Below are 12,396 nucleotides of genomic sequence, written 5' to 3'. Positions count from 1 at the left end.
TTTAAAAAATTGATATTATTGGCTATTAACATTGATTATGGTAGAATAATATTAATAAAGTATAAAGTAAAAAATATCTCTATATAAATACGATGTTTTTAATCTTTTACATATTTCTACTAAAAACCTTATAGAAACATTATATTGAAGAAAGAATATTATGTAATCATCTTTATACTTTATAATAATTAATTAATTAATTAATAAAATATTTATCCTGTCTTTTATATACACCAAATATTAGTACACTTTTATGATAAGCGGATATGTTTTAGGCATCGAGGGTTAAAATATGATAATATATTTTTTATATAAAATAAAATTTATGGTTGTTTTATTATGATTTTTAAGGGATATAATAAAATAAGCAATACATAATAAGAAAAATGTGTTTATAGTTATATTGTGCTTCATTTATGCACATTACATAAATTTTATTAGTAAAGCTGATTAACAATTATTTAAAATTTGTTAGCAAAGCTTAACAATGTAACACTTTATATAATATCTTATACATATAATATAAAAATATGAATATAATTTTTTATCGTCACAGTGATATTTACAATGTATCAACAATAGTCTATTATATCACAATATACTCTTTTTAAATTGTTTCATATGTACAATTGGAATAAATATATGAGCGATTTGCTCCATTTCAAAAAGGCAGACATTATGCTGTGATTATAAATGTATTTATAAATCATTCAATTTTCGAAATACAAATTCCATTTCCGGCCGATTTTGTGCCAATTTGTTAGCACACCACTTTCCCAAAGATATTAAATTTTTATAAACTTGTTTGTCTTTTTCACCAGCCTTTTTGTCTATCAATAGAAAAAGATCTTCGTCTTCCCAAGCATCAATTAAATCTCGTAAAAATTTTTTCTCAGGCCGCGAATCATCATAAGCCCGAAGCCCAGTTGCCATTTCAAATAAAACTATGCCGTAACTATAGGTATCTATTTTTGTGGATAATTTTTTGTCAAATAAAAATTCTTCAGGTAGATAAGGTCTCGTTCCATGGATCTTGCTGATCTAATAATTATTTGATAATACTTGTTATTTAATCAATACAATATATATATATATATATATATATATATATATATATATATATATAAGTTTAAACTTTTTAAAATAATCATGAAATTGTTGAGATTTAAAAATCAATTATTTTGAGATTTTCTAACAACTTATATATTATAAATCATTTATAATCATGCTTATCTAAATCATTATAGAATTTAGGATAATTATTTACCTTCATACTATCTCTTTCAGGACCTTCTCGCGCTAATCCAAAATCCCCAATTCTGGGCTCGAAATTTTTATCCAATAAAATATTCGCACTCTTAATATCACCGTGAATCAATGGTTTTTCTCCTATGATATGCAAATACTGCAATCCGCGTGCTATACCTTTGGCAATTTCGTGTCTTTGTATCCATGTTAGTGGTTTGGTTTTTTGTCTTAATAGGAGCCTATCTTCCAAAGACCCGTTCTTCATTAGCTGATAAACTAAACATGGTGCTTCGCCACCAAAACTATATGCGTATAAAGGTAAAATATTTTCATGAGCACGAGAATTCAAAATTTTTATTTCTTTCAGTGACTGTTGGAGTTGTAGAATATAACTTTCATCTGAATCAGGCCCTTTTTGTCGAATCTTTTTTATTGCCACATCTGTGTTTTTCCAAGTGCCTGCAATATATATAGTTATATACAAATAAAAATGTAATAATTTAAATAAATAATAATTATTTTAATTTTATATTTTCTATAACTCAAATTATAATTTATTGTTGCTATACAAAGCCAGTCAAAGTAATAAATTTTAAAATATAAAAAATAAGATATTTTTTAACATATAAATACAAATAATTATATACAAATGCTGCTATATATATATAAGTTCTTTTAAAATTAAATTCCTATCATATATTGCTAACATACATGTTAATGTAAATTGGATATGTACCTCTATATACTGTTCCGAAACCACCTTTTCCCAATATATTGTGTGGATTCCACCCATTTGTAGCAATAGCTAATTCGCTGTAACTTGCATGTGGCAAAGTAGTTTCTGTTTTTGGTAGTGGTGATTCATTGATTTTTTTGGCGTTGCTACCAGTATTTTGTAAAGATGGCAGAAATACAGCAGCTGCTCCTGGCGAGGCCACTAACAAATTATTAGAATTGCTTGGACTAATAGCCAACTGTACTGGCTGATTTAAAATCTTATCGACACTCTGCTGTGGTGATGCACGTTGATTAAAATTCTGTGTTCCAATCTTTAAATCTTTAGTATTCTTGTTGATCAGTTGCTTGCGTGGTATGTTTTGCAAATTAGCCTCTCCACTGTGCAAAAGTCGATGAAATTTTTGATCAACAAAATTTAACAAAGGTACCATTGACTGATAGTGTTGCATTCTGGATAGTAAAACAAATAATTCTGTTATAGTATGATTGTGATGACCCCATAATGTCAAAAGTTCATCAGTAGGATTCTTTTCCTTTCTTAGACTCTGTATTGTTAGAACATCATACTTCATCCAGGTACCTGTTGATGTTATAATAGTATACAAAATATTCCAATTTTTAAATAGCTATATATAAATAGCTAATATAAACATAGGCTTCACTTACAGCATAAATAATTATAACATGTCATATTTTCAACAATTAATTGTTATTAAATAAGAAGATAATAAAAATAACATAAAAAGTAAAAAAGATGAAATAAAATACAATTTAATGTGCAAAATCAAGAAACAAGTGATCAAAGTGGTATTAAATAAATGTATACTTTGTAAGAGATCATTGAGTCACTCTTCGATGACTTACCAGCCAGTTCTTCCCACTTATCGTTTTGATTCATAATTTTGCAAAATTCTGACCGTTCCGAAAATGGTAAGTGGTAAATATATTTCAAGCTTTCCGTTGTAGCCATTTCGTAATAATATTTCACGTATTATATATATTACTGTGTTTTTAATTGTATTATAATCACGTATTATAAATGATTATTTTAATAATAAATTAATAATAAATGATAATTTTAATTCACTGTGCATAAGGTTCTACACAACACATATGTTACACGAAATAATATCGCTGTATAACATCGCTAATATGATATTTTATCGACGTTAATGGACTGTGCGTTCTCACAACTGCTAGTCTTGTAACTTGTAATATTAAAAAATCACTCTATAGATATGTATACTTTTTCATTCAAGTGTACGTCTGTTTCTCAAATTAGCTGTTTGATGGCAGCATAGTTACTTTCGCCTATTTTTCATCCATTGATGAGATCATCAGCTGATTTTGTATAGCATCATAGAGATGAATGAGAGACAATGGCTGCGTTCAGCAGAAAAAGCTGCTTTGCAACTGTTGTAAAATTCGTGAGCCTGATTGGTGTATGCTCTTAATTTTGACTGGATCTAAGAACATACACCAATCAGATTCACGAATTTTACAACAGTTGCAAAGCAGCTTTTCCTGCTGAACGCAGCCAATCATTCCTGAAAGCGATGCGCCTTCTTCATTAAAAACGTGGACATGAACTACGAAGCCAGTGTCCCGAATGTTCTCAGAGGGTAACTATAATGTGCACAATTGCTGGTTTTGTTCCGTGCTATGTGCACGAAATGCAGGTAGCACTAGTGCTATATAGCAAGACGCTTATGTATATATTTAAATTAGTAGTAAATAAATTATTCAATCGCGAAAGATACTGTAATCTTCCAATGTAATGTTAATGTAAAGATGAAATAAATATTTTTCTATAAATTCATTGTCATATTTATATATTTTTATTTACAAAACACAAAATGCCTGCTGTGAGATAAAAACATTTTTAACCATATTTCTATAAACCTTCTTAATTAGTAATAAACTGATCTTTCATATTTATTAATCATTTTTTTAATTATTTAAAAATTTAATTATTAATACATGTATAGAATTTGTTAAAGTAATCACTGATTTTTCTGAAGTTTTTATAATTAAGATTCGAAAAATATAGATCCCCTAAAAAAAAAACCTTATAAAGGTAAAAAAATACGCCAAGTACATAAAAAAAATCAAAAAATCTAAAAAAGTGATAAAAATAAAATATTTAAAAACCGATATGAGATCAATACTATTAGCCAAGTACAATAAATTATGTGATATTAATTCGTAATCGATACTAAATGAGTTAAGATTACTTTAATTCCTAAAGCATTTTTTATATGATGTATATAATTTAAAAAAGTTTTACACAAATTCTAAATCGCATAAATGACCTTCAGGTCGAAGTAAGATATGAAAACTTGGCGTGCCCCGTATTTACATCATATAATTTAAAACAGGAAAAAGCTAGATTTTTGACAGGCCCAATGTAAAATTTAAAATTACACTACGGACCGCGCACGCGCGTAGCTAAATTTCGAACTTATATATCTTGTCTCCTCTGTATTACCTGGAAATATCATCACACAGAGATTAGGCAAAGTGAAATCTCTTTTTTTATGAGTTTTTTTATTTTCTCTGCAAGTAAAGTTTAATTGTTGTAAGTCGGATTGAAAAGCTTCGCAGGTCGTTTCTGACACACAGGCTGCCTGTTGCACATTCGTAGTCTAAAGCTTATTTTATAAAAATGTAAATTGTACTTACTAAATAAAAGGATTAACATATATATATTGTATATATGTATATTGTATAATCAAATTTTTTATTTTATTCAAGATATGTAAACGACGGAGCGGTAGGGGGGGCACGCCAAGTTTTCATATCTTACTTCGACCTGAAGGTCATTTATGCGATTTAGAATTTGTGTAAAACTTTTTTAAATTATATACATCATATAAAAAATGCTTTAGGAATTAAAGTAATCTTAACTCATTTAGTATCGATTACGAATTAATATCACATAATTTATTGTACTTGGCTAATAGTATTGATCTCATATCGGTTTTTAAATATTTTATTTTTATCACTCTTTTAGATTTTTTGATTTTTTTTATGTACTTGGCGTATTTTTTTACCTTTATAAGATTTTTTTTAGGGAATCTCACTGCTTTTTGTAAAAAATATTATTTCTACAGAAAATATATGTTAGATTTTTAAAGATATTTTTTTATATACTTGACGTATTTTATTTTACCGTTATAAGGTTGTTTCTAGAGGGATATCACAACCTTTTTGTAAAAATTTATATTATTTCTGCAAAAAATATATACGCATTTTTAAAAATCTTTACTAAAGGTAAGTCGCGTATTTTTACAAGGTTTCATTTTCTAGATATTAGAGTTCACTCCCAAGGGGTGGTTTTTGAATATTGTTATAATACGATAAATTAGTCTCCTTAGAAGTCTTATCTAACGGCATAGTTTTTATATTTTTGTGATACCGTTTTCGAGATAGATTAGATTTTATCCCCAAGAAGTTTTTGAAAATTGTTGTTGCGATAAATTAATCTCTCAAACGTATACACACACATATCACACGTATGCACACACATGTACATAAATGGTTTTGTTTCTTAAAGCATTTTTGCACACTAAAGCGAATAATCATATATACGCGGTATGAATGCAGCTTGAGGGACAAAATCGCCTTGAATGTGTGCGTGCGAAGATACGTTCATGAGTCTGAACCTTATTATAACGGAAAATGAAAAATGTCACAATTCTGACATGCGATTATCATTTCTCGGGATTGACTGCACCGATTTTATTCAAACTGGTCACAATCGAAAGCTTGTATTCACATTATATAAAAAAAATGCCGTTAGATTTTTAATTACGGCTTTAGTTTCTGAAATATTTCAATCGAAAGTTTATGTGACGTCATTTAACGTAAAATTCCGGATAAGCTACTTGGTAGCGCTGCGTCGAGAACAGTGACTTTCACTGCTCGGATCCAATTTTTTATCAGTTTTTTACGTACTTGGCGTCGCGACGCTACCGCGTCGCTTGATATATTATATTAAATTGCTAACACGGCCATATGTTAAGTCATTTATTATCATGTTACAAGTTATGAATTAATAATTTAATGAATTAATCATTTGGCTTTATATTAAGTTAAAGTAAAGTTTAAAACTATATTTACAAACAAATTCTACGATTAATGAGCTAAGAAATTAGAATAAGTTAAGTGTGCATTTAATGCGTGTTCTTTATTTAATAAATTAGACAAAATCTTTACAAAAAAATCTTTTCTTGTGTGTGTGATATTCTTTTTTAAATTAATACTTTTAAACTAATATATTCTTGCAATAGATGCAAAGCATTTCAAAAGAATTTATTAAAATTTATTTAACTTAATTTATCCTAGCTCATCCATTTTAAGACAACGGATTTATCTACAATCTATAATCTACATCTACATCTACATCTACACCTACATCTACAATCTCTACGAATCCGTTACCTTAAAATTAAATAAAAGTTTTTCACTCACCGACACTGATGCGCAACAGCGGAGTTGTCAATATTGAAGCTACGTTGTCTATAACATACAAATATAAAATACAAATTATAGTATCTTTTAAAATAATTAATATTTTATTATATTTCATTATAATTCAATTATTATTGTACGCAATTTTATATCCGATGCGTGCAATAATAAACAAATATATAAATCTGCAATAATTTTTTAAATTCTGAAAAGACTATTTTTTAAATAGCAACTTTTATAGGATTTACATAAAATCACTTTTTTTTAATTTTTCTTGTTTAATCATTCAAATAAATAAGCCAAATTAATAATGTGTATGCGATATAATAATTAATATAAATAATAATATTCACCATCAGGTTGTTCCGCCGGTGCAGGATGCCTCTCCTAGGCCTGGTTCTCCTCTCAGATCATCAGGGTTGTTGCATCGATCTATAACATACAAAAGAAGATTCCAACGTAGCAGCGTTCAAAATAATTAATATTTCAAAAATTATATATTGTATGCATTGAATTTTATATTCGATGCATATAATAATAGCAGATTAATAAAATAATTCTATAAATTTTAAAAAACATTACTAATAATTCTCTTATAACTTTATAAAAGCTTACACCTTTACAAGATTATAGCTTTAATTTAAAAATCTTTTTCTTTAATTCTCTCTTATTTAAATATAAATAAAAAAATATAAATAAAAACATCAAATTAATTGTTGCGATTAATTGTTTAATTTAAATTATAATAAATATATTTAATATTTAATATATAATTACAAATAAATAAATTGCTTACCAGAAGGTTGCTCTGCCGGAGCTTGATGCCTCTCTTAGGCCTCCTCCTCCTCTCAGTCTTAGACGCGCGATACTTAACGGCACTCCCGCACTCACGAGCGATATTTTTATATCGCTATTTTCGCTATTTTACGCGCGATACTAAACGGTTCCCGCACTATTTCGGTACGATAAAAAATTTTCTATTTGATCGCGCGATGTATATACTTAATATGTATATACTTTGAACGGCACTCCCGGTTTCGGTACGAGCAAAAATTCCATTTCACTTACGAAAATCAGCTTCGAGTCAACAAGTCAGGAATGCAACGATACAACGAGCAAGGACTAAGCCCAAACCGGAAAGAAGACGAAACGATTGACGGAAATAGAGGAAAATGAAGTTCACCAACTCTTTTTCGCGCATAATTATCCTATTTCGTATCGAACCTGGACCCGCTAAGCACGATTTCAGGTGCTCCGCCCGGACATATGCCTCCCGCGGTTGCTGTATGTTACACCAGGCTGGTAGACGGCAAAAGAAGAGGATACCCACATTTTTTAAATGTTAACATTCAGCAATTTAGAAAATGGGGAGGCAACTTCTTTTACCGAGCGAAAATCGTGCCTAGGGGAATCCACTCGACTCCTCGACAGGGTTAATACACGCAGTGCGTGTGGCTGTAGATGAGCAAAGAGAAGGGACCCATTGACGACCATTTCGAGCAATCGATCGAGTTCTAATTAATTCGGGTCGAATCACTTGACGAAGAACGAAGCACGAAGCGCGAGTGTACGTTGCATAGCAACGTGTGCAAACTCGAAACATCCCAGTTAGTTGGCATCGGAAGTAGAGACTCGTGACAATAAATAAAATTGGGATTTTATATGAAAAAGTCCAAAAGTTCCGCGAAAACGCGACGACGCGAGAATACTACAACGCGAAAACGCGGTAACGAAGCGCTTGCCGTCCGCGGCACGTTGACGGCACCGACGACGCGAAAGGGTACTTTGCTTCCCATTCAGGCACCTTAAGATTTATCATAAATAGAAAAATTTAAGATAAACCTCAAGGCACCATCCAAGTACTAAGCCCTCCCACCGCGACAAGGTGTACCCCATGGGAGGGTTATATTATATATAATTTTATATATTATTATATTATTATATATAATTTTATATATAATATAATACATAATTTGAAATTTATTTTGTAATATAGTACATAAATTTAAATTCGCAAATATGAATGATAAATAAAAATATAAAGGATAAGAGAACATCTATTATACAAAGCAATGTTCAAAATAATTGATTTTAAACCTAATTATTGCGCGCAATTAATTTTTACATTTTTACTTTTAAATAGATATATTTTAATATTATAAACTGCGTAATTACAAAATAATTTATATTTCTTATAGATATAAACTTTTAAAAATATGATAAATAAAAAAATTTCTATTTTTTTATATATGAAATATTTAAATAAATATATTAATATGAAATGTTTTATAAAATATAAGAAGTATCTAAAAATATTAATTAATAAAAAATTTTATAAATGTTTTAATTATTTTAAAATAAAATGGAATATTTTTTATAAGTATATGTATTATATATGTTACAATTTAAAATCACTATTGAATCACTATCAAAGAAATAAAACGAAACGTGAAATATGTATATTTTGAATATATACTAATGATAAATATAATTTATATTATATTATTGCGTCCGCGGAACGATATATATCGAATGCGCGCGACATAATCGGCATACGCTGACGTTCGTGCACTCGTAAATAATAACGCGATTTAAGGTGCACAAGAATTTTAATAAACCGCGAGTAACATACAAGAATTCAGAATAATCGTAAAATAGATTACAAATAGACGCGCGTCCGCACAACTTGACAGCTGGACTCTTTGACAGTCATTGTTTATAACAATATCTTAACAGTGCGCGCGGAAACGATTTTCTTCGAAAGAATTGAATGGGTGACGAATACAGCGGGACGGGACGCGGGGACGCAACAATATAATAAATAATGAATGTGATAAATAATTTATATTAATGACTTACATCATATCTCATTGATCCATCCATTTCCAAAACCTCCTTTTTTCTTTTGCTTTCTTCGCTTTTTCCTCGTGGTACTTCAATCCTCGTTGCACTCATTTGAATTCCTCATTGCTCTTACACTCTTTCACGAAAAGTTCCTCGTTGTACTTGTAATTGTGTTCAGAGAAAGAATTTGATAATATATGATACGTCTCACATCACTACTTCACTGCTCAAGAGCCACTGAACGAATGATCGTAAGTTAGAAACATTACCGCGGTACTGTTTATATCGCCAAGGTTGACTATGTATAGAAAGAATTTGATAATATGTGAAACGTTTCTCACGTCATTACTCAAGGTCACTGTGCGAATGATAATAAAGCCATGTAACATATTAACAATAGCGCTATACTGTTTATCAAGGTCGAACACGGTGTTATTGATAATTCTCTCGTTACCGAAATATTTTCTGTAATATAAAATATTTGCGCGAGAAATATTAAATTATGGAAGTATTTTAATTTATTGATTAAGATTAATTGATTATTTATTAAACTACTCGTCATGAAGTCTTTCGTTATGTTAATCATTTGCATCTATAATTCGATTGTTTTATTTCGTGTTCCCTCATAATCTAAATTACATTTAGATTGTCAAGTAGAACGATAAACGCGGATGAAATATATTTGACTTTAAGTATTAAAATAATAATCATTGTCCGTAAAGATCGCAATGATCGAAGTGATTATTTAATATTTTGGATTCCTATAATTTAATCGATTCTCGATTAAATTGTATGTTTAATTAACAAGAATTGAGAAAATTTAAAGCATTGGTCGAAATATATTTAATTCTAATATTGTTAAAGAAATATTATAATAAGTATCAATGATCGAAAGATCATAACATATTTAATTCTCTTATCCCCTTTTATGTATCCTCTGTTTCAATTTTTAATCGCGATAATGAATGATTACGATTCGATAAAGATTTATCGTTGCGATGTAGTTTCATGTCGTTAATTAATTTTTGTTAATATTTATAGCAAATTATATTTCGATATTAATCGTAATCGTGTTTAGTAAAATAATTACCATATACGTACCATAAGCGTTTCTCACTACTTTATTACTCGAGAGTCACCGTGCGAATGATGACAAAGCCATAACATAGCGCGTTACTGTTTATATTTTACATTGCCAAAGTCGAACATCGTGTTATCGATAATTCGTTGCCGAAATATTTTATATATTATAAAATATACATTAACGTGAAATATGAAATTATAGAAGTATTTTAATTTATTGATTAAAATTGATTATTTATTAAACAATTTATCACGGAGCCTTTTATTATGCTAATTATTTGCATATATAATTCGATTGTTTTACTTCGTGTTACTTCGTTTTACTCCGTATGTTACATCTGATGCTTTTCCAGATTTTCTTTTCCTCTCTTACATATCTTTCGTTATTTCCTCTTGTGACACTCACTCACGAAAACACGATTTAATTATGATTAATCGAATACGTGGCGCACTTTGCACGAGACTCTCAATTGCGAAATAATCATACGAAACTTATATACGAACTTTATTACATCATAAGAGAGCAACATGATCTTTGCACGAGACCAAAATCATTCGCTACTTGCTACAGCAATGCCTATTACTGTATGCTACTGATGCACGTATTATACGCTGTATAATATACGAATCATAAGAATCAAAAGATTAAAGTAATGAATAAAGTTGTGAGATAGCAGTCATTTAATTAATAATTAATTTATGTTCACATTTTAGAAAAATTTAAAGTTTAGTTGTTTGATTGTAAGTATTAAATAAATAATTATTATTCATAAGAATCGATAATCGAAGAACCATAATAAAAGTTGTTTCTGTAGGCAATTATATTTTATTGCGAGTTAGATCGCGCGCGCCCTAGACGTGAAGTAAATTCCGTGCTACGTGACATAGCAGATCGATGTCGAATCGAAGAGTCGTTACGGATCAGCCATCCGAAACACACGTTTTATTTACATCGAACCTCTTCCTGACCTAGCTTGGTACACTGTTGGAATATCGCTGTGAATATATATATATCCTTCGCATTCAAGTTGCCTCTTGTTAATCGGTCATCCGGACTTTAATTAATTTACATTGCCTGTATATATATATTCCTTTTTTTCTTTCCCTTTTTGACATTCCCTCTCCCGCTCGAATCAATTTAATTTGAAAACTCGAGAATTCTTTTCTCTTCCTGATTATTCAACCTCAATCGGCCTACATTTCTATTCTTTTTGTTTCAATCTTTACTTGTAATAATGAATGATTGCTCTTCCATAAAGATTTATCGTTGTGATACAATTTCATGTCGTTTATCAAAAATTAATTAATTATTAATTAATAGTCGTAGCTAATTATGTATAGATATTAGTTGCGATCGCGTTTAGAAAAAGAATCTAACAATTATACGAAATGTTTCGCATTACTATTTCGTTATTCGAGTGTCGCCGTGCGAATGATAGCAAAGGTTGTACTACATAAACAATAGCTCGCTACTATTTATATTGCCAAAGTCGAATACTGTGTTAATGATAATTCGTTGCCAAAATATTTTATATACTATGATGTATGTATTTGCGAAATATTAAATTATTTTAATTTATAAAATTAATTAACGATTTTACTTATTAAACGATTAATGTTTAAATTAGGAGCTTTTCGTAATGTTAATTATTTGGATCTACAATTAGATTGTTTTATTGCGCGTTTTCAATTTAAATTATATTTAAATCTTAAAGAAAATAAAGCGACAAAACGCATTACGGCGAAATATATTTGATTCTAATTATCATTAAAGAAATAATTATTGTCCGTAAAGATCGCAATGAAACAATAATTTATTATTTTAAATCCCCCTCCCTATCATTATGATTCTTGATTAAATGAATAAATTACACGGCGTATGGCATTCGTCGTTGAATTATTATCGAAATCATTGTTTTCAGAAATTACCAGGAAAACCTGGGATTAGTTCCAATCTTACAATAAAAATTCCAAATTTTCAACAGAACACCGAATTAGATATCGCAAATT

General features: G+C 29.2%; 1 protein-coding gene and 1 long non-coding RNA gene across 2 annotated transcripts; both read right to left on the bottom strand.

Annotated features, from left to right (window-relative positions):
* Positions 1-375: 375 nt before the first annotated feature.
* On the bottom strand, positions 376-3,360 carry Pll (serine/threonine-protein kinase pelle). Its single transcript, XM_083102572.1, has 4 exons — positions 2,851-3,360; positions 1,985-2,566; positions 1,268-1,707; positions 376-1,041 (listed from the first exon to the last, which is right to left on the bottom strand). The coding sequence occupies exons 1-4, from the start codon at positions 2,954-2,956 to the stop codon at positions 700-702; spliced, it is 1,470 nt and encodes a 489-aa protein (XP_082958698.1). The 5' UTR covers positions 2,957-3,360; the 3' UTR covers positions 376-699.
* Positions 3,361-6,025: 2,665 nt separating this feature from the next.
* LOC145973170 (uncharacterized) lies at positions 6,026-8,340 on the bottom strand. Its single transcript, XR_014439381.1, has 3 exons — positions 7,256-8,340; positions 6,813-6,891; positions 6,026-6,507 (listed from the first exon to the last, which is right to left on the bottom strand). It is a non-coding gene; the product is annotated as an uncharacterized LOC145973170 (long non-coding RNA).
* Positions 8,341-12,396: the final 4,056 nt, after the last annotated feature.

Source organism: Camponotus vicinus, unplaced genomic scaffold (genome assembly GCF_025532165.1).
Source record: "Camponotus vicinus isolate PSW18456_S1 unplaced genomic scaffold, iyCamVici1.0 SCAF_6, whole genome shotgun sequence".
NCBI classification, from domain to species: Eukaryota; Metazoa; Arthropoda; class Insecta; order Hymenoptera; family Formicidae; genus Camponotus; species Camponotus vicinus.
The sequence above is the reverse complement of the archived record's forward strand: the minus strand, read 5'-3'. Positions and strand labels throughout refer to the sequence as shown.